Source organism: Boleophthalmus pectinirostris, unplaced genomic scaffold (genome assembly GCF_026225935.1).
Source record: "Boleophthalmus pectinirostris isolate CB_2022bp ecotype Guang Dong unplaced genomic scaffold, ASM2622593v1 HiC_scaffold_13, whole genome shotgun sequence".
Taxonomy (NCBI): Eukaryota; Metazoa; Chordata; class Actinopteri; order Gobiiformes; family Gobiidae; genus Boleophthalmus; species Boleophthalmus pectinirostris.
In genome coordinates this window covers 33,570,865-33,595,233 of record NW_026571036.1, presented here as the reverse complement: position 1 = coordinate 33,595,233, position 24,369 = coordinate 33,570,865, and the positions used below count along the sequence as shown (strand labels likewise).

Genomic DNA, 24,369 nt, shown 5'->3' with positions numbered 1-24,369 from the left:
CACCGAACTTGTGTAGATTAGCACTTAGCATGTCACTGCGCTGTTCTATCAAATGAATCAACAGCACCAGAGCCAACGGCGCTAACACGGTCGCCCGGGCTACACTATAATGAATACAAACGATGACCTTTCCTCCAGCAGCCCACTGATGAACCACTTGAATGAAATATGAAAAGTAGAGAATACTGATATACTTTTTATATAAACGTCATGTCCATTTACGTAACAAAAGGGAAGTGGTGGAAGAAGTACTTGATTTTGACACTTAAAGGTGCATTGTTTAACTTCTGCTCATTTACTTCATGGAGCTTTCTAAAAGTTACAGGTCAGATCTGTGAAGAGGCAACCCCGCATACAGTCAGAATGTCTGTTATTTCGTATTCTTGAGCTATAAAACCACCTGTAATTGAATAAATGTAAAGATAAACTGTTTAATGGAACATTCCCTGCAGAGCAATGACATATCCAAAGAAACAAGCAGGTGATAGACCCTCCACCAGAAAAGTTACACAATGTACTTTTAAGTAAAGTACATATACCTCAATTTATACAGTATTTTGCTACTTTTACTTCATTACGTTCCACTTCTGCAAAAGAGTGAGCAAAAATGCCAGTGTTGTTGAGCAGTCAGTTTGTGTTTGAAAGACAAGAACCCTGAAGACTTTGCAGCATATTCACACTTATTCTATTAATAATCTGAAGTGATAACTGCGATGATTTTGAAATGACTGGCAAAGATGTGTGTAATTGACTTGTGTAAAAGGAAAACTTCAAGGTAGACTCTTAGCTGCGTCAGTATTTGAAAAGAATAAATTGTATGGCTGTTAATCCAAGTCATTTTTTTCCTTGATTACCCATGAGAGCCCAGTGCAAATAAGTAATTAACTTTGAAACTGAATACAATGCTGAAGCACTTTGTATAGGTTCCGTAAACACATACTGTAATATAAGTGAAAGATTAAAGTGCTTGTTAATGAAAATCAATTCCATAACTTTGAACATGTGTATTTACTTTTCCTTTTTTACTAAAAACAAGCACAATTATACACATACATGGGACAATAAATCAATGAGTCCAATAACAAAAGCCTTCGTGCATTGTTTAATTATAATATGTAGTCAAGGCTGTCGTCAATTCTCTTGCTATTTTTTGTATGTATTTTTACCATTTATATTTTTGCTCTTTGTCATTATAATCTATTGTGGTATTTGAGCTACTGTGTCGAAATAATGTCCCTTGTCTAAGAGAGAGAGATAAGGACTTGATGGTAGATACTGCAAACGAAATTGCCAATTGTCAAAACTACTTCAACCACTTAAGTAGAAGAATATGACAATGTACCAATTACTGCAATCCAGACTTTTAGAACTCCTCCAACTCTCATTTCTGCCAATGCTATTATACATAATCCTTCAACGTCACTGCATAAGCGTGTCCACCTGGCTGCCCATGAGCTGTACCGAGATCAAAGTCAATGCAAAGTGATGGATCCTATAGAGAGAGGTATATGGGGCCTGAAATATGCCAATACGCGCGTATACGCTCTCCATTTGAAAGTTAGTAAAGTCTAGCCTGCAAAACCCTGCCAGTCAAAGCTATGGGGGGCTAAGTGATGATCGAGGGAGCCAGTGACATGGTAATTGTAGGCATGCTAGCTTTAACGCACAGACAAGTGTGGTTTTGCGAGGAGTGGAGCAAAGAGGAACTCAGATAGGGTGGTGTTTTTGAGTGAAAGATTGCAGAGTATTATGTGGCGGCGATTAGGCTAGCAGTGAAATGGTCTGCTTTGGCTCCGAACAGGGTAATAACACTTGGAGCATGGTCATCAAGGCTAGCTTCTAAGATGGAAAAATTATAATTGGCGTTCCCATAGCTGCAATGCAATGTTACAGGCTTGTTAAACGTACTAAATAGCTACAACGCAATAGTCCAATACCAATTTGAGAGTGAATAAGAAATCAGTCATTATAAACTTTACACCATAACTACACAGGGTTCAGCTTTGTGTTTGTAGCCACCATTTTGAGCACTTTTGACCGTGAAATGATAATGATAGTTTGTTTTGAATTGCTAATTGCTATGGCAACAGAGCATACGAAATCAGTCATCATAAATTTTATAACATAACTACTTAGGTTTTAGTTTTGTGTTTGTAGGTGCCATTTTGAGTACTTTTGACCAGTCAAACGATAATATTTTGCTAAACCTATGAGGAGTTGAATTGGAAGACATGATCCACCAGAATAGTTTGACCTTCAACTCCCATTACTGCTATTGTTTCCTTGAGCAAGACACTTCATCCACCTTAGTTGCAGTTTGAGTAAAAATGCAATGACATATTATTACAGATTTTAATTCCCAACAATAGGCCTGGATATCATTAAGTAGTTGCCGTTACGATACATACCTCGATACATAGGCCACAATACTTTATGTATGTCGATACATTGCACTTTCGATTCAATACGATTTCATACAATATATTTCAAATCAATTCGATATGGTTCAGTGAAAAACAAAGGATAATCATGGCTGTGATACAAAAAGTCCACTGGCTTTGTGCAAAGTGAATATGAATTCACACAATTGCAGCTCTTACATAAAATAATTTAGTAAAATGTACCTAAAAATACTCTTGGCATTATATCAACACAGCAGCCCACAGTATCGATGCTGTATCATCAAATTAAACGATACAATATATGAATATTTCGATATTTTTGCACACCGCTATCCAACAGTGTAGTTATATTGAAGACGCACTATGCAGCTTTTTGGTTGGGAGTACGTCACCTGCTTGTTTCTATGGATATGTCATTGCTCTGCCTGGAATGTTCCACAGTATGACATTAAACAGCTCTAGCTTACATTTATTCAATTGCAGATGATTTTATAGCTCAGAAAATACCTAGAAAAACAGGCATTCTGTTTTCCTCCCCCAGAAAAGTTGCACAGTCCACCTTTAAAATCATGCCTTACTTGATCTCCAGAAGAAGAAATCCCATGCTATCATAACTACATTAGCTCAAATTAATCCCACCAGTGAACCAGAAGTCCGAACATGGCAATTCCAAGGTCAGTCTGGGCACACCATTTAAACCTATTACTCGCCTCCATTTTGAGAACTGCACGGAAACAACCAGGAGACAAGACCAAGAATCGGTACACGGCAGGTGGGATAACCCTTAAATGATATGAGAATAGAGAGGAGCTCGCGAGTCCTAGGTGCATCGTATTGGCAGTAGAAATAAATGTCATTTGTAATTGCGGTTAAAAGGACTGGGAGTTCATAGAAAGCTTTATTTTCATGATGATGAGAGAGAGCTGCTGTTGGTCACTCTTCACGGGTGAATATTTTACAGCGAGGAGCAGTCAGAGGTACCAGAGGGGGTCCAGGCTTGAGACGATTTTAATGGCTCCAATGAATGTGTCTGAAAGTGAGAAAACGGAGCAATTTCTTTCTTTTTTACACTCTTTGCAAAGGTTAAAACCATTCAACAATGATTGACCGGAGCAAAACGTATTGGACCAGAAGAGTCAGTGAAGAGAATCGCTTGATAGAGTGAAAAAAAATAAATAGGTCAAGTCATTTTTACAAGAGATTGTTATAGTATAGTTTAATTAAAAAGGAGGTTTCATTAGCTTTTACTGTTGACAAGTCAGCCATCCATTGGAATGGTTGGGCAATTGTCAATTTTTTTTTAATCTAAATACTGAAAATATTTAATAATGCAATTATGTTCATTTGCTTATTATTGCCTTTGCTTGTAATTTCCCATGGAGATGTTATCGGTTTGTCCGGAATGTTTCACAGTATGGCATTAAACTTATGGAGGCAAGCAGGCAGGTGACGCCACTGAAGGCAAAGTCACTGGTCGAATCTGTGGAGAGGCAAGTCCATTTACTCGAAGTCCTGTGCCTAAAATGTCCAAGGATTTGTACCAATTTTACCAAAGTATCTGAAAGTGATTTTATATTTGATGTCGCAATATTTTCACATGTTTCAATTCTATTTTATTCATTTCTAGAGGGATACTGAAAATACTAAAGGTGCAGTGTCTAACTTTTCTGGGGGAGGGTCCATCAAATGTTTTTCTCCATGGAGATGTTATTGCTCTGTCTGGAGTGTTTCACAGTATGAGATTAAGCCTTTCTGTCTCCATGGAGACCAAACTAGACCAAGTTACTGGTCAGATCTGTGGAAAGGCAACCCCGCTCGCCAAGAGAATACCAGTTTTTCTAGGTATTTTTGACCTACAGTATAAAACCATCATGAATAAATGTAAAGTAGAGCTGTTTAATGTCATACTGTGGAACATTCCAAGCAGAGCAATGGGATCTCCATAGAAACAAGCTGTACAAACTTACTATATATATATATACGTAAAGTTAGGTTATTGCATATCTGATGTTTCAATGTTCGTACATGTTTCAGTTCGACTTTATAAATTTTTAGAAATATACTGAAAACATTAACAGCTCCTCTAGTTCAGTAATGGCGTAACAAATAACTTGAGATATTTTGAGTAGACGATAAAAACCACCAGCGGCCTTAAAGAATGCGAACAGTTGGCTGTGTCTGGGGTTTGATCTATGTTGATCTGAATTGTTGCTGTGAGACATTGGAGTGCGCCGTGCTTTTGTTTTCACTGCAACAATGACCTGGTGCAGAAAGCTGTCGGCCACTGACAAATGACCTGTACTTGTGTGGCCTTTGGAAATCATCCACCACTCTGCAAGACTATACAACCATTCATATCAGCTACAAGAGACGCTACGAGATATGGGTGTCAAGACTGTAAGGTTAATCAATAAATGTGACTATTCTGATCTTAATATTACTGTAAGGACTGAAAATAATAACTATATATAGTGCTGTTATTGTAATTTGTATATGACTTTTTCTTGGATATTCTAATAGCTCTTACGGAAAGCACTTTGGTTCAGTTGTTGGTTATAATGCGCTGTACAAATAATGGATCGATTCATGATTGATGAAATTTCAGTTAAACAGACTCCAAAAAGTAGACTGAGTAGATGTGAAGTAGATGTCACTTGATCATAGACTGTATAAAGAAGTAAACTAAGGGAGTGTGATGTCACCCATAGTGTTCGGCTCCAGTCAAACAAAGCTGCAAATGAGCGAATTTGGAGCCAGGTCCATATTAGGGAATAGAAATTCACATACAAAATAGTGAAATTAAAACACCAGGATCATGTAGAGTGGGTTAATATGAACATTTTAAGACCAAAATAATGAGGCTCCCTGCAGCACTTACAGAAAGACAAGTGACAATTTTCCAATATAAAGTCAGTTGGAGCCAGAATCAGTGGAGCCTGAAGTGCTATGCCCATTTATATATACAGTCTATGCTCTTTATTCATGATTTTAGCTAAGCCCTGATGAAGATATTGTATTATTTTATACTCATACTTGTTATCCTCAAGTTTCATACTTTATCATTGCTTTAAATTCTGGTCTGGAGTTTGACTGGCTTTAAAAAGGTCAAAGGTCAATCAATCAATCAATCAAACTTTATTTATAGAGCGTTTTTCAAACAAAACAAAAAAAATGTCACACAAAGCTAAGCAAAACAGTTTGGTCTTGAGATGTCTATCTGTGACATAATCATCTTTTTTTTTTACAACAAACTATCTGGAATCTGGAAACTTATCCTAATTGTCTGCTACATAAAAAACCCCTCTGCAACATCAGCACATACAACAAAAACACAGTACAGACATAATCAACAAGACTAGCAGATGGGGAGAAGAGGGATTTGGAGTTGACCCCAAAATATAGACAGGCAGCCTCTAGATCCTGCAGCCAGGGGGGCTGGATACAACACACCCACCCGCCAATTCTGGGTGGGGCAAAAGGTTCATTTCATGTTTTAGTGCGTATGCTTAGTACTCTGCAAATATCTTGTAGAAACTGTTTAAACATGCCAACACTAAAATCTGACATTGTTACATTCCACTTGGAGAATTAACAGGCTATCAATCGGTGACTAAAAATATTTCCGTTTGGCATTTTATTATGAGCAATATGCTGATTTGAATCACCAAAGCAGGACTACAGTATTGGAAGAGAATAAAGCAGCCCTGGATGGAGATGCATGGTGGAGCTTATGTGTGATTTGCACTGGCAGACGGTGTAGCCCCCTCCCCCTCACACAGATTCTCACCCAGGCGGGAGCTTGGCAGGCCTGTCCTTTATAGATTTGATAAGAAAAATACAAAAGCGTCAATAGCAAGAATAAAAGCTTACATAACCAAAATCTGCGAAAATGTGATGGGTTATGTGGGACACTGCAGAGAGCTCATTACTGAAGATGGAGACATGGATGTAAGTAAAATACTAACCTTCAGAGTTCAGATTTTCGTTTATTTTATTTATTTTTTTTAATCAGTCTTGTTTTCCATCTTGTACGACACTATTTTGAATTTGTTTTAAAGAAATTGTTTACTATATTAAAGCATTTGTTGATTTGGAACTATGCAAAACTAGAATATTAGAATTTGAAGTATATATTCTATTAACAATATATATTCACACTGCTTTAAAAAGAGGTGATAGTTAAGAATAAAAATAAAACAAACTTTCAGTATACATTTTTGTGATGAATCTTAATCATGACATTTATGGCCACGTTTTTGCTAATTTCTGTTGGACTGTTGAACATTTTTTCATTTTTACTACTACTGATACTACTAATAAAACAACTACTACTACTACAACAACAATATCAGCAACAACTACTACTACTACAACTAGAACTCCTACAACAACTCCTACAACAACTACAACAACGACAACTCCTACTCCTACAACTACAACAACTACTCCTACTACTACTGCTACTCCTACTCCTACAACAGCTTCTAGAATTACTACAACTACTACAACAACTACAACAAAAACTACTACTACTACTACTATTACTCCAACTCCTACAACAACTCCTACAACAACTACAATTACAACTACTACTATTACTACTACCACTAATACAACAACTCCTACAACAACTCCTCCTCCTACTACTACTCTTACTCCAACTACTCCTACGAATACTACTACTACTACTACTCCTACAACAACTACAACAACAACAACAACTCCTAGAACTACTACAACTCCTACAACAACTCCTACTACTACTACTTTTGTGGGTGGTCAGAGGAGTCAGGTGGAATTAACTTATATACAGCGTAATAAAAAGAAAATTTTAAAAAAGCCTTTTCGAAGTTTAGAGAATATTTTACAGAATCCCTCCAGTTTTTCACATGTTCAAGTCTAACGGGGAACATTTTTAACAACGCCCAAGAACTAAAAGAAGAAAAAAAGTTTTCTTCTCAAACATCTGCAGGGAAAATCGACATAGAACACTGCATCCTGAGCCAGAACATGAGAAGCTGTAAAATATACAAACTGAAAAATAACACTGCTCGCTACCGTATCCGTCGGACTTATTGATTTGGTGATTTGTATTGGTTGCTGGTGCTGCTGTGATGTGTCTGGGAACATGCTGTTGATGGATGTGTCTGCAGTGGAGCTGGCGGGGGTACGAGGGGCCAGGGGTGGTTCAGGCAACGCGGCAGCCTCAAGGTTAGCCTGCTACGCTAACAGATGGATAGCCCGCGCGCTGTCGGTAATGTGTTCAACTCAATCATGGTTTCCCCTCCGTACATCTCTCTTACTCCTGAGTTGAGACAGTCGTGGATCTTGTGGTGGAATAGGCCAGAAGTTTCCAATGGCCTAAGAATTCAAATGTTACGTGGTATAGAAATAGTATGATCTCATGTGTGAGTTACTGATCAGATCTGTGGAGTTTCTCATCGTCTAAGAATTATAATGTCGGTGGTACAGAAAGTGTGCTCTCTTCAAATGTGTTAAATATCCAATCATCTGCCTTTGTTTACTCCATGGAGATGTTCTTGCTTTACCTGGAATGTTCCACAGCATGGCATTACACTCAAATCTCCATGGAGACAATCAAGCGATGCCACAAAGTTACTGATCAGATCTGTGGAGTTTCTCATCGCCTAAGAATTATAATGTTGGTGGTACAAAAACTGGCAGATCTTCTCAAATCTGTTAAATATCCAATCTTCTGCCTTTACTTGCTCCATGGAGATGTTCTTGCTTTACCTGGAACCTTCCACAGCATGGCATTACACTCAAATCTCCATGGAGACAATCAAGTCATGCCACAAAGTTACTGATCAGATCTGTGAGTGAGTTTGTTATTGTCCAAGAATTATAATGTTGGTGGTACAGAAAGTGTGATCTCCTCAAACGTGTTAAATATCCAAACATCTGCCATTGCTTGCTCCATAGAGATGTTCCTGCTTTACCTGAAATGTTCCAGAGTATCTCCATGGAGACAATCAAGTTACTGATTAGATCTGTGGAAAGCCGAGCCCAGTCGTAGCTCTAATATCTTACAATTAAAAGATCTACATTTTGTGCCAATTTACAAATCTGTTAGTGAAATAGAGACCGGACGTTTTCTGTAGTCAAATAATAATGTTGGAGATACAGAAATACAGTGACCACTTCAGACTGTAGAAAAAGAGAGACATATCTTTGAACATTATGGGATATGGAGAGACTGACTCAGGAAATGTCTTGTTTATAAATGACAACATATGATTTTCAGGTTTTATACATTGTAATGTACTGAGAGACTGGAATTTCTATAGTTGCTACCCTATAATAAACCTGAAAACCAGTACAATCAACAGAAAAAAGTCACCATGTATGTAAATTTCACTTTTTTATAATTCATATGGCATTAATGAAAAACATTCTGACATTCTATAAGAAAGTGGGACCAAAGCAGAAGAGGTAGAAGTGGTCACCCTATTCAGAAATGTGATATTGCCAAATGTATAAAAGACTGGCTTCAGGCACAGTTTCTGCTAATTGGCTCCAAGCACTTTGTTGCAACAGTTTGTCATCATTTAAACCTGCTGAACAATGTCAACTCAACCCCTTTAAAGACCTGTATTTTTTCACACTAGAAAACTACAACTCGCAACAGCAGGAAATAGCAATAATAGTGTTGAATTACTACAGAGCTGCATAGCTTTTTAGTGTTTTTAAGTATCCAATATTACGCAAAGTTGACTCTTGAGAGCTTTAAGTCCTCATCAAAAACATGCATGGAATTGTGTTTTGTTTCATCCACACATGTTTGATTAATCCTTTATTTAGCCTGTCTACATCCATCTATCTTTTTACCTTTAGTTCAGTAGAGATTGGCAATTCCAGGGCTGAAAAAGGTTATAGTGAAGGTGTAAACACAGTGGAGCACTTCCTGTATCAACAGACACCGCAAGGTGGAACAGAGTGTTTTCTGCAGGGTTTGGGCTAATTATGTGTGAATGAAACAAAACATAGCTCCATTGCGATGAGGAAACAATGTTATAACATAGATCCGAAAATAATATAGCATAATACAGGCTCTTTAATGGGTTATAACATAAATACTACCGATAGCATCCTCCCTCGCAACATTTCTTATCATTGTTGTGTCCTTGAGCAAATGACTTATAAATAACTAAACAGCAGGTTTTTGTACTTTAGACAGTCCATGGCTTTTAAATGTAGACTAAAGAGTGAGGGAGCGTAGCAGGCACCTGTGCATCGACCCAGTGGTAATGAGTATTGGCAGTGATTCAAGCATTCAAAATCAATTGACTCTTGAAAAATTAATATTGACATGTTCCATCTATTTTTTTTTTCTTCATAATAAATTCCATTAGTGAAGCTTCATGGCTAGGAAAGAAGTCCAACCAAATGACTAATACATCACTGGCTACATTTACATGCACACCAAAGATCTGATCGTTATCTGATTTCTGGAGTTATCAGATTATTGAAATGTCAGTAAACAGTCATATCTGATCTCTGATTTCTTACAAGAGGGAGAACTAATGTGGCAAAGACAAAAATGAAAAAACATGTTAAAAGGTGCACTGTGAAACTTTTCTGGTGGAGGGTCCATCACCTGCTTTTCTCCAAGTTCCACATTATGGCATTACACTTATTTATCTTTACAGAGACAGCTGATTACATGTCAGATCTGTGGCGAGGAGAGCCCACTCCCAATAAAAATGCATCTTTTAAGGTCAATAAAATAACAAATAACTAAATACTGAGTAAACGCAAAAGAGATACGTTTAATGACATTCCGGGACATTCCAAACAAAACAATAACATCTCCATGGAGACAAGCAGGTGGCAGACCCTCCACCAGAAAAGTTACACAATGCATCTTTAAACATGGAAAGTCATTTTAAAATCCATCGTAAAAATCCATTACTTTACTGATTTCACAATGGGTTTTGGATGATTAAACTTGGAAGCTAAGTTTTTTTTTCATTTTTTAAATTTTATTTTCTACTTTTCACCTCGATTGTCAAGATGCATTATATATATATTTTTAAAAACACACTTTAGAAATAAATATCTAATGTAATGCAATGCAAAACACACACCAATAACTATAATTTTAACTTTATTTCTATATTTTATTTTTACGTCTTTACCTTTATGTAATTATGACTTATTTGACGACGGTCTCTTTCTATTTCTGCAAGTATTTAGAATGTATTATTACCACTTATATTTTTTTACTCTCTGTTATTATATTATATTGTGATGTGTGAGCTACTGTGTCCAAGTAATTTCCCTTGTGAATCAATAAAGTTTGTCTAAGTCCAAGTGTAAGTCTATCTCGATCAAATGGGATATCTTATATTCCAGTGCCCAGTGACATGTTGCTTTCTATTATGAAAACACATAGAGCTAAAATATTAAATAGGACAGTTTTCCACCAAAGTCTGTTATTGACACAAATGAGGAGTTACGTCTCTTTCTCTATCGCTCTCTCTCTGTATCCCTCCATCTTTGTAGAGTCTCACACTGGCCTGGGGCTGTGGAGTCAGGTCTAAACTGCATACACCCAATTATAGAGCGCCTCTGACACTTCGATTGACACAAGCGCCATCCAGTCTTATCACAGTGACATGATGCAGTGGCCGCTCAGCTCCATTAGCCCCGTCAGCCAATAGGGACGCGGCGCGCTCGGACCCCCGGAGGCCCGGACATGCAACTGCGGTTTTAATACAGATATCATAAGACAACAAGGGCCAGTCGTGAAGAGATGGAGAGATGATTTTATATGCCTGCAAGGGACAAGATTAAGTTTGTTTTTTCCATTGAGGTGAAACTGTTATAGAAAATGGGTGATACACCTTGTGAGAGGAGAAAGCTGTAGCAAGTTTTCTTCTAAGGCCATTTAAAAGTTTTTGTCAACACCACATTTGAATTGAAAATCTGACTCAAATATAATTATTTACCACAACTGTGATAACCATTTTTAGTTCAATTCATATTTCAGTCAGCTAGAGTTAAAAAGCGTACACCAAGAACCAATGTTATATGCCAGGGGTCTCCAACCTTTTGCATTCAGTGAGCTACCTTTAGAAAACGGAAATGCTGGAGAGCTACTTATTTTAACGAATGCAAGAAATTGAGTGGATATAAGAGGGCAAGCCTTAGACGTTGTACATTTAGCTGCTTTTAAAACATAAATACATTATCAGTTTCTTGGTGTACAAAGTTGAAAATAACACATTTACAATGGTAATTAATCAAATCTGAGTTATTCAGTATAATAACTACTATTATTAGTTTGTGCAACCATAACAAACACAAAAATCCTCAAATTTTACATTCTCATTGTTGTTTATTTTTGTACAATCATGGACGATAAACTTTGTGCCTTCTTTATTATCATTGTTTGTACGACCAAAAACAAAGGTATATTTCTGCGTGTATGTACTGTATATCACAGATGCATATGTGTATGTATGTATATAAGCAATTTAGATGAAAATGTAACTTGAATGGAAGTGTTAGCTTGAAACCCAGACAGAAATGTAGTTGGCTTGACAATAATAGTTTCAGATTCAACATGATGAGTTCAAGCCGATGCATTTTTATATAAGAGATGCATACATTTCTCTGTTGTTACTTTGCATTAGTAGTTTTAGTTGATCTTTTAGTGTAATATCTTTCTTGTGTTCATTTTGGGTTAGTCCTCTTGTACCCTCTGTCCCTTTGTCTGGCAGAGTTACCTTTGGTTCAGCTCTATTTTGATTAAGTTTATCCCAGTTGGGCTCAGTTTTATTTGTTTTTATTTTTTTTTATTTTTACACTTTGTCCTTGCCTTTTTGTTTGGTCCGTTACAGAGATCAATTTGAGTTTTTAAGGTTGGTTCTCATTTTGACCCAAGAAAGGTTGCCCCAGGTTTAAACTACAGTCCATGTTTTTCTACTTTCCAACATTTTGCCTCTCACCTCTGCCCAGCTTGTGATCCCTCTTGTACATCTCCAGTCTGAACAGTCTCTGGTGCCTCCTCTGTAACTGTGAAGGCGTTTGGGGACAGAGTGAGCTCCTCTGTGCAGGTTTGGGAGGATTGGGTAGTGCCTTGAGGACCACAGCGTTCAGTGGATGTACCTTTTGGCCCATTTCTCTTCCACCTGTGGTATTTATAGAACACTGAGCTCAGAGTGTTTTGTTCCACTTTTAAAAACCTCTTAGTACAAACTGCACTTTGGGATACTTGGAAAAAAACAAAAAACTTCAACTATGGCGGGGAATGTTTTTTGTTTTTTTATTGAACACTATTACTACTATCTGTTTCCTAAATGGTTGGCTACATAAAATATTAGTGGTCCATTTAAAAGACAGGCAAGTGGGATCATATCTTGTTTTAGATTTGTTAATTGCTATGGCGACAGTGCTACCTTTTCCTCACTCTAGAACTCATGCATAGTTTAACACAACAGAAATAGAGGGCATCTTGGTAGCATTCATTTCTAATTAAGGTTAATAGGGGCAAGACACTTAACCCACCTTGTCCCCAGTGTCTGCATACAGTACTCTGTGATGTGTGTGTGAATGGGTGAGTGGCTCCTTGATGTAAAGCACTTTGATCGCCTTGAAGGTGGAAAAGCGCTGTATAAAAATATGACCATGTGACCAGAGATTGTAGCAGCCGTTTCAAGCTTTTAAACAGCCACATACTGAGCCACAGGTAAGACAATGTTACAGTGAAGAACAAGAAGGACATCATTCATTTTGAGAAAATGCAAATGTGCATTGTTTTTTTTTTTTTTTTTTTGTTTACTTTTTGACATGGAGATTTTATTGCTTTGTCTGGAATATTTCACAGTATGGCAATAAAAATTTCTATCTTCATGGAGACCAAACCAGCCAAAGTTACAGGTCAAATCTGTGGAGAGGCGATCACGCTCACAGTCAGTGCCTGTTTTACTGGGTATTTTTGAGCAATAAAACTGCTCAAATTCATTTCTCTCCAGCGACTAGGTCAGGAATCGGAATACGCTAGATGGTCTGCAAGAACCCTGGAAGTTGAAGACCGAGCACCGGCCAATCAGCGAAGAGCTGTGAAGTCATGACATCAAACTTAAGCGCCTGTCTGGGTCCCTTTTGTGGTACAGCACAACAGTAGACGAAGCGGTCGAGATGGATGTAGATGAAGCCAGACATTCTGTGTTGGCAACGATTCCTGAGATCAAGGATTTAAAGTCGGAACAAAGAGAATGTTTGGTGAATTTTATCAAGGGGAAAGTTGTTATTGCCCTTCTTCCTACAGGATTTGACGCATTACATACGCCATGACCAAATAGCAGAGACTGGTAAAATAAAAAAAAGCCGAGTGAACGAATCCTAATTCTGCGAGGTCAGACGGTTTCCACAAAGTGAAAAAAGTGAATATTTCAGACAAAGCAATGACATTTCCGCAACCATAAGTTAAAAAGTGCACCTTTAACAAAACAAAACTGAACCATCTCCAACAACTGCAGGTAGGAAATCTGTGTCCCCCCTCCTTGCATAACTTAAAACTCACATCCTGCATCTGTAAAGGGAGTGGTTCCACAAGAGATCAGTATTGTAGACTTCCTGGATGATATTTTTGAGTAATTCCCACTCCCAAATTAATCATAACATAAATCGTGAGAGCAAAAACATGGCAGAGCTCCAGCCCACTCCCTCTCTCTGTCTCCCTGAGTGTACTCCAGTGCCAGTCTCTTTACTCAACACCTGCTGCACTCTCTCAGCCAGATACTCCCATTTAACCATATTTACACGCCACAAGGTCAAATTATTCATTGTTTCATTCAAAATCCAACATCTATAATTAGCTTCTCGTATTTACTCCTTGCAGGTGTTCACAGGGATAGTTTGTGTATTCTAAAACGTTCAAGTCATGTATTGGTGAGTGGAGCTATTGCGTTGCTGGGCTCTCTTCCAACATCTTTTACAGAAGGGAGCAGACGCTTTCAAAAGGATGAAAAATGGTGTTATTATGGTTGATTTTGATTTTGAACATTGCGTAACACAGGAAAGTAGAACTATTTGTTTCCTCTGGCAGAAAAAAACGTGACAAGGTCGTAATAAGGAGACTATGTCACATTTTATTTGGTGGTAGACAAAGCTTTCTTCAGTCTTGTTTTGAGATTTAAGACGGTGCAGTGACCAGGAGTAACTTAAGGAAACTTTTATATGTGGAATTAAAGTTATCATAAAAAAGAGGATAGATAAGTGCAATGCCATACTGTGGAACATTCCAGGTTAAACAACATCATCTCCTCCCCAGTCTGGGCAGACCTTAAAATAGCCATGTACAGTTACATATGTAGGCCTATATGGACAAAGATGTTGGTTTTATTAATTCAAAAACAAATAAATATTATAAAACTAATAATTACTCACATTTGAATTGCATTTACTATTGTTAACTCCAACTAACATATACAGATATCATATTTTATTAAAGGTGCACTGTGTAATGTAGTATCTGAGCTCTATCTACATATCTGCTTGCTGAAGAAAGATGCCTTACATACCAAAGTCTTGCAATCTTGGTATTTCTAAAACTATTCTGTACTGTCAACAGGTTTTTCCAGTAAGCTGAGCACCCCCTGGGTTCCAAAAATATATATTCTGGAATGTTTAGGTTTTCACTCTGTAAAAGGGAATGTTTAAGTTAGTGGGATGAATAAGAGAAGGTTGCTGTGTTTGGGGTCCTTCCAAGTCTGCAAGTGAAGAACCCAGAAAATGTCTGTCAATTGTTTATTTTACTCTGTCTTTCTAATAAATAGAAGTGTACACTGAAGAGTATCGTTTTGGATCATTTCATCACATCTCCACACCAGCAGGGAAACTCAAGGCGAACCGAAGAAGATACAACTGTAACTTTTTGGTTGGGCTCCATCACCTGCTTGTTTCTATAGAGATGTCATTGCTCTGCCTGGAATGTTCCACAGTACCACATTAAATAGCTCTACATTACATTTATTCAATTACAGGTGGTTTTAAATCTCAAAAATACCTAGAAAAAATAGGCATTCTGACTGTGAGTGAGGTTGCCTCTCCACAGATCTGACCTGTGACTCCATGACTATAGAAAAGTTTAATATCATACTGTGAAACATTCCAAAGCAATAACATCTCCATGGAGAAAAGCTTTTGACGGACCCTCCACCAGAAAAGTTACACAATGCACCTTTAAGATTATTTGGCAATTTGGTTCAGCTGACTTTACAAAGTGTTTATACAGCTCATGAAAAATATCAGCCCAACCATGTTATTTGTATTGAACTAAACTATCAATGCAGGTCTGTACAGTTGACTTTGAAAGATCCACTGTAAACTCAATTAAACAAATTACCAACATCATCTGAGGATTCACAAACTCATTGAGAACTGCAGGCTTTCTTCTGCTGCTTTTGGCATGTCACAGTGGAACAAAGCAGGGACCTTTCCCTGATAATTATATTATGTAAGTCTGGGTAATTACAATAAATGTGGAAGAGGGCCGTGTGCGGCTAAACCCACAATCCAAGCCTGTGCGTCCTTGAATACAAAATTAAACTCTATGGGATTTCAATAAATCTATGGTAGTAACAAAAAGCCATTGTCTGTGGTCTCGAATACAAATACTTCCGAGTTGAGATGGGCGTGATTGACAAGTGGATTAGCCAATCAAGGCCAAGCATGGTCCGTTCGCATCAAAACAAACAAATATGGCTGCTTACAAAGAAAAAAAAAAGTATCACAAGTATTACATTTAGACTTTTTGTAGTATTGACTGTTTTAAAACTCCACACAAATATTTCGTTTTGGTCAATATGCTGCCTCAAAAAAAGACACAAAGCTTTATGTTAACAATTCAAAATGAAGAGATAGATGGACAAAACGTGACTACATAGCTCCCTTACAGGTTTGTGGTAAAAGCGAGCTTGGGGGGAGTACACAATTTGGGGAAAATCATCAAAATCAGTCCAACATTGTCCCAAAAATATCGGCAGAGCTCATCATCATTTTCTCTGTATTCTAACCAAACGGTATCAGCCTCAGCCATGAAAAAAAAAACACACTGGTCAATCTGTAATCATTGAAAAACATCACAAATTTCTGCAGAATCAATGAGCAAAGCATTAAAATCTGTTAATCTAAGGTGAGAGAAATTTAATTCTGCTCTAAATGAAAGATGACCAAAAAGCTTTGTTTCACATTTGTCACCGAAATAAATTAATCTGGTTGCACAATATTGTCTGAGCCTGGCTAGGGGCGCAACAGATGGAACAGTGACCAGACCAATATCCTTCTGCATAAAACAAAAACAAAAAAAACAAAAAAAAGAAAGAAAGAAATAATTCTGCACATGCCAAGCAGCAAAGCCCAGAGAAGTAGCAGAGGAATGAAAAGGGGAAGACAGGTAGAAGGTGAGGACAAAATGTGGAGCCTGAACCAAGCGGAGTGCTATAAAAAGAAAGAGTGTGAACCTACCCCCTCTGCTCTCAGCTATGTGGGGCAAGACATGCACCTCAAATGGTACAGACTCAAAAGAGGCAGAATGGGGCAAAGAGAACCACAGATTCAACCATAAGAGAAAGTTTAGACTGCACCTGCAACTATGACGTAAGAGTAATTGTATGGATAGAGCACATTACATTGTTAATGGAGACAGCATTGTGCAAGTTTGTTCTGTTTTATTCAGCAGTTTACTTCACGAACAATAGGCTTTAAAGGTGTACTGCGTAACTTTACTGGTGGAGAATACGCAACCAGCTGGTCTCTATTAGGATTGCTTTGTGGGAAAGCTCCATAACATTTAGACTATGTTTGTATGATGAAGGTCTGAACAGAAGACGCAAAAGTGGCGTCTCACGCCTTCACTTTTTATTCTGCGTTTAGACGAGCGTTTTCGGAAGGAAATCTGCATGCATATGGTGACTCGAAAGTGTGGAATTCAGTTGGGTATGCATGCCAGGCAGCTCGGTAGTGACACTAGGTGGTGATGTATGTGACGTAAAAGCGTACACAACGTGAGCAGATCTGACCAGAGTTTTGCGTCTTGGACAGTGTAGACGGAAACGCTACGGTGGAGGGTATTCAACTGTTCCACTCTGGATGGCGGTTTGAGAGTTTTCCATTTTTAACCCCCCAAAACATAGTCACCGATAAACCAAAAGGCACTTTAAAATATTTTAGTCATTTTTACCTGCAAGCATTCTCGTGTAAACAGGCCCTTATTTCATTCATTATTTCATTTCAGGTGTTTATATTGCTCAAAAATAAGTGGAATTGCCATTCTACTTATCTGACCTGTAAATTGGCCTCATGGTGTCATCTGTTTGTCTTCATCGAAATATTATCAGTTTAATGCAATACTGTGGGACATTCAAGCGGGTGTCGGATCCCCTACCAGAAGACTTACTTTAAGAAACATCCATGTAGTTACATTTACAGTAATTTAAAAGAAAACACATTTTCTCTAATAAAATATATACTCTTAATTTGTAGTATTTTTTATGATGATTGTGTTAACATATACTGTAGCTAACTCTTAAGTTTGATTGCTCTTCAATTTTCATTAGAAAAAAGAAAAAAATATCTCCAAAAGGTTATACAGTCTAGCATAAACAATTATGAAACCATCCCCCTATATCACCAATATAGGGTTTGTCTAAGCCTAAGTCTGGACGCCCACAGCTTTCACAATAACGATGGGGCTTTGAGGAGTAGGCAACTATTCTTCTTCAAAAATGCATTGGTTTTCTGTGTTTTACAACTAGCTAAAATGCTAAGTTCACTTGTTGTGCAATTTGTCTCATTCATTTTTCTTAAAGACAACAACTTTACACAGAAAAGCCCAGGATCCATCTTAGTCACTGCGAGTAGGAGTGCCAATAGGTCCCCAGATGACCGCACGAAATTACAGAGATAGCGGCCAGTGTCTTACAATTTGGGAAAGAAAAACATTGAAGAGGTTCACTAGCAGCCATGTTCACTTAGCAAGACTTTTCTTCATTTGTGCAATGACTGGGCGAGCGATAGAGGAGCACACAATTACTGATATTTGCTGGCAGCTATCAGAGAGCGAAACAGAAAAAGAGAAAGAGGAAGAGAGAGTGAGCGATATCGTATTGTCAATGTGCCCACAATAATATCGTTGGCTGTCACAGTATATATCGAATTATAAGCTTCTTCGCTTGAATGCATTATTGTATAACAGCAAGAGCTAAAAATGGAGAAAACTACATAGACAGTGATCTTATGTTCCAATTCAGTCCAGAAAACAAAGAAATAACCGTTATAAAGAACATTTCTACCTTAATTCTTTGGACTATGACACTAATATAGTCCACAGTATTGCAATTGTTTCATACTGTGTGGTTTACATAGAATTACAGCCATACTCCCAACATTTAATTAGACCTACCTCAAAATAAATGCATGAAAAACAAATCTCAAATCTCTACTGGACAATTAAAATACCACAATATTGCTGCTATGATCTATAACTGTAGCATCAACGAGGGTGTGTTATGGGTAAGATGGAGAAAGGTTGAAGTGGCAAAGCATTGGGGGAAAAATAGCACTGAAGCTGATTTCATGCTTCGAGGATTGCATCTCATTTTGTGGAAGGGCTGCGCGGCGCTCTGTTCATGTGTACACTGCCACCTGCTGGACAACACCGATATCGCCATAGCAACTCAACCCAATGGGACGTTAAAAGCCTTCAAAGTCAAACGAAAGAGTTCCTTATCTCGAAATTGTGGTGTCTCGTATACTTGAGAGGGCTTTTTGGGGAAATTTAAGAACGCCTAGTTAAAACCGCATAGCTCATCTCCTGTTTGGATCTTTTATTGTGTCTTTTTCTGTCTTATCTCGACTTTTCTCAAATGGAAGGCAGGAAATGGGGAGAATTTGCTAGATGGAGTTGAAAATCGGCTGCAAAATTCTAATTAAGCAATAGGGTCCAGTTAAGAATGTCATTATACGCATGGGTAGAGAAGTCAATATAGGCAAAGCATCTGTCTCCAAACCGCAGAAATAAGCTTGAAACCTGCAATGTCATGAAACTGTTGAGGTAAGTTAATGTCTGAGCACCTGCGCGGTTCAACTGAATATATGTGGGCGTCAATATAGGATCAATAGGAGTTGGCCCTCGTCATCCCAGACTGTGCGGTGAAGGTAATTAATGGAGGCTTTCTCATCACTAATTAACACATAAACACAGCACTTCTTATCTGCGTAAGTCTTTGTCAAGGCTACATCAAGGTTTTACAAAGATGTTTTAATGAGCCATCAAGCAATTACCTAACACAATAAATACATTTTCTTTTATGTCGTTTAACTACTGGGGCTGCTAAAGTTATCTATTTCCCATGAAGTGAATGACAGGTACTTTTACTGCTGAAAAAATTATGCATTTTTACCGACTGTGTAAAGAAGTGACACCACCCACAGCGTTCAGCTCCAGTCAAATGAAGCTCATAAGGCTAGCAGTTATAGGAGCGAATTTGGAGCCAGACTCCATATTAGGAAAAGGAATTTATTAACAGAAAAAATAGAACAATAAAAACCTCAGGAGCATGTAGAGCAGGTTAATGAGGGCATTTTAGGACCAAAATGACAAGGCTCACTGCAGCAGCTGCAGAGAGAAGTGTGAGAAGTTTTCATTGTAAAGTCAATTGGAGCCGAAATCAGAAGGGATGAAAAGCGTCCCCATAAACACTTCATATTTAGAACATGGCGGCTAGTGGGTCAGTCTATGGCTGTGTTCAGACTGCAGGGTTTAATGCTCAATTTGGATTTTTTTGTGGAATCCGATTTTTTGCGAGGTTGTTCACATTTCCAATTAAATGCGACTTGTATGTGACTCCAGTGTGAACTTTAAACGCCCCAAAAGTGTTTGATGGACACAATGACGTCACACAAAGTAGTCTAAATGCTCCCAAAATACGGTCCAGTTCTTGGTAAAATGGACAGGTTACACACCCACGGCTGCTTCATTTGTTTGAGACTTTAGCCTCCTTGTATTTGGCTCACTTTTTATTAGGCTTTTTATTTTTCGTTGACATTAGAGCTAGGATCGCCTGTAGCCGCGCTCAGCCATTTCTTTGGCAATCATTTCAAAAACCAACCAGTTCTGTTAAGACCCTTTCAATTTGGCCTGAATACAGCGATCTGCCCAAATGTTAATAAACTCACTAACCTCGCTTTCCCCCCATTGACTAAACTCAGAGCCTGACGTGTGGGTGGGATGGATGGGACTTGGCCATTCAGACTGAAGTCACACGTCAAAAGATCAAATATGTATATGTTTTAGGAGCACATGTTCAAGTGGCCTATGTCACTTTTGAAAAAAAATCTGATCTGTGTCACTTCAGGCTGCAGTCTGAACGTAAAGTATGAGTCTATGATTGGACTTGCCTCACAGAACTGACTTGTAACATTTTTCATATGTTGAATAAAATCAATATAGTAATTATCGTGAAAGGTCTAGTCACATGTGTATTGTACTGAGAATCATTTTGAACAATTTGCTATTATATTGTGTTGTAACATCCCTTGCACATTTTGAAGAAGCCGCTTATAAACCACCAACTCAATTTTGCAAAAGCAGGACCTTCTAACAAGCCCAGTTTACTCTCTTCACTTCCAGAGCAGCGTCAACATTTCACAGAGCATAAAATGATGATTTGAGAGATATAAAGTCACAGACAGTATCCGGGATGTGCACGATTAGCGTCTGGCAGCGTTCACACCGAGCAGTCCTCCTAACAGCCTCTGCACATCATTAGTCTAACCCAGCCCCGCCATGCCCCCACTATTAACCGCTAAATGAAAGCCCTCCGAGCGCGATTACTGGAGGGAAGTCCCCTGTCGTCATGGGGATAACTGACTCCACACACACACGCGCGTACATACACAAATATAGCCTTCCACGATAGCCATTTGAAGGGCGGTTATGAAAAGTGGCTATTTAACACTTCATTTGGCAGGACTCAAAAAGCCTGCCACATCAAAGTCCCGGATTGTAACCTATGAGGACCAAACATGAAGCCAAATCACCAACAAGCCGTTCTGAAGATCATAGCGAGCTGTAGTTTCGTCAAGTGTAAAACATCTGATAAATACTTGAAAGTGTTGAAAATTCTAGCCAAGGATACATCAATAGACAGGCTCCTATAGCATCGTGGTTCCATGCATGTGTGTGTGTGTGTATATGATACGTGTGCTGACATTGGCGTACTTCACATACTTCAGTGTTATGTAATAGTGTGTGTTTGAAAATGTGCACAGAATGGAGATTTGAACATGTAAAAGAAGCCATCCAATAATAATCACAACTTCTAATAAATTTAATTCGATGAGAGGTATTAGGTAAAAGAAGGAGGTTATAAGAGTTTTAACTTGCGTACTTTTGAAAACTTTGAAGTACTTTTGAATATTGGAGGGCTTCTTCTGCACAAAAACAAGAAAAGCACAGAGTTCCCACTATTTTATCTTCTCTCAAGCCATCACCGTGTAACTTTTCTCCTAGAGGGTCCACCAGCTGCTTGTTTCCACGGAGCTGTTATTGCTTTGCCTGGAATGTTACACAGCGAATCCAATTAGAATTAGACCCATCCATCTCCATGAAGATAAGCAAAAAACTAAACTAGGCCAAGATACAGGTCAGATCTATGAAGAGGGCATTCTTACGATACACTGAGTATTGTAAGAATGCCTGTTTTCATGGTATTTTTAATCAATAAAAACATCTGTAATGGAATAAACGCAAAATAGACAAATTTAATAGCATTCTGTGGAATATTCCAAGCAAAACAATCACAAAACTATGCAGACAAGCAGGTAGTGGATCCTCTACCAGAAAAATTACACAGCGCACCTTTAAATCAATGTCCAACACACAATTTAGACACTATATGACAATGAAATGTGAAAGAAAGAGCAATGAAAGTCAATGTTCTGAAAGCTTACTACAAAGTAAAACGTGTAGAGTGTATGAATCCGTAACATGAGATGTAACAATGAGACCACTTGCCTATTCCATCTAATGTGTTCTACGAACACAGGCTCTCTATAGTTCCATTGCTGGACGCCTTTCTTATAGATATGACCCTGAACCTTATCAATAATGTATGCATGTAAGTGGTATAATATGTATGCAGAGTGTATGCTTTCATGAATTAACCACACCAAACCAATCTGCGTATTACTGTAAGAATGGAAATTGTACTTGCCGTCGCCACAATTAGACAAACATTAAACCTCTGAGAATCTATAGGGGGAAGTGGCAATGTATGCATATTTGAGTTATGTAGAATTAATGTTAATGAGATATGATCCACTGTCAGAATATAAAAATACATACTGGACCTAAATTGTTTAATTTAGTTTTATTTGTCATTCATCACCAGTGTGTGTGATTTTTTAAGACCAAGTCAATTCAAAGTGTGCAGTTTATTTATTTATTTATTTCTTTATACATTTTTAGGTTAAAGGTCCTATTATGTAAGCCACGTTATAATGCTGTCACCATCTCAAAAACACCAGGAGTTGTGTTTTGTTTCATTCACACATGTCTGAGTAACCCTTTATTATTAGTTTATTTACATTGTAAAAGTTCAAAATGCTCTGTTCCACCTTGTGATGTCATGAGTTTTCAACTTAACAGTTTCTTTTTACCTTTACTTCAGTAGAGGTCAGAAAATTCAGAGCTGAAATCATCCAAATGATTGTAGTTAAGGTGTATGCAGTTTAAAACACAGTGGAGTACTTGCTGTGTTACCACATGACATCACAAAGTGCAACGGAGTGTTTTCTGTTTGAGAAAAGAGCTCAGCCTAAATATGCAGGTTTTGTGTGTTAAACATGTGTCAATGAAACAAAACACAACTCTGGGTATGTTTATGGTGATGAAACTAATCAGAAAACAGGGAGATATGGGCTCTTTAAGTTACTAAGATGCCACTTGCGCCCTTTAGATCCTCATCTCCAATCAACGCCCTCTCTGACGGTGGGAACCCTGTTTGAATGTAAAGTCTGTACTCACGGTCATTGCAGTGTGTGCCCGTGTAGGAGGTCATGGTGCAGTCACAGGTGAAGTTCTCCCACTGCTGGATGCACACGCCCATGTTGGCACAAGAGTCCTCCTGGCACGTGGTACTAGGCCCTGTATCCGCGGAGACGGAGACGGACAGAAGAAGAGCACAGGTGTACTGTTAAACTCTGTGGAGGGTTCTGCTGAGTCAGGAGAGTACCAGTATCATGCACAAGAAAAATGCACTCTGAGTATACGCTGGACACTTTATTAGATACACCTGTTTCAATGCTTCAAAATGTAAAAATAGGACAAATGGACATTGTCGTGAGCTCCAGTGAAATTTGGACCAAGCATCAGAATGGAACTAAGTTAAGGTAAGGTACACTCTAATGTTCCCACAGAGAAATGTGTTGTCTGCATTAGACCCACCCTTCAATGCTGCTGGGACTAAACTTGTCAGGAGAAATGGATGCCACTAAACTTAACTTTGTGGACACAAATGTTTTTTACCAAAAGTTGGATTGGAATTTGTGGGAGTAATAGAAGTGGTATAGAGTATAGCAGAAAATTCCTTTTGACTCCCCTGGAAATGGAGGCATTATTATATATATTTTTACATTATATATTGTATTCTTTTAACTGATACACTATGTTCCTTCCTTAATGTTTTTAAATAGTTTATATTGTCTTTACACATATCAGTACTAGAGATCTAACCGTAACCAAAATATATATTGTGATATCATATGTCAAAGGTCTCACAGTAATATCGTGGACCATCACAATATACAGAATTATGTCTCTTCAATTAATAAATGAATAGTTATGGGGCAGCAGTATCTAAAAAAAAAAACTACATAGAACTACATAGACCATGATCCTTTGCTCCGTTTCAGTGCAGACTACAAGAAGAAATAA

At 38.0% G+C, this 24,369-nt stretch overlaps 1 protein-coding gene across 1 annotated transcript in view; it reads right to left on the bottom strand.

The window, feature by feature from the left end:
* The window catches only part of LOC110162778 (neurexin-3b), a 487,474-nt gene that overhangs the window by 338,820 nt on the left and 124,285 nt on the right, over nt 1-24,369 (bottom strand). The window contains exon 11 of the mRNA XM_055149454.1: nt 23,461-23,580. Within this exon, the coding sequence (XP_055005429.1) occupies nt 23,461-23,580 (120 nt within the window). The remainder of the gene's footprint in view (nt 1-23,460; nt 23,581-24,369) is intronic.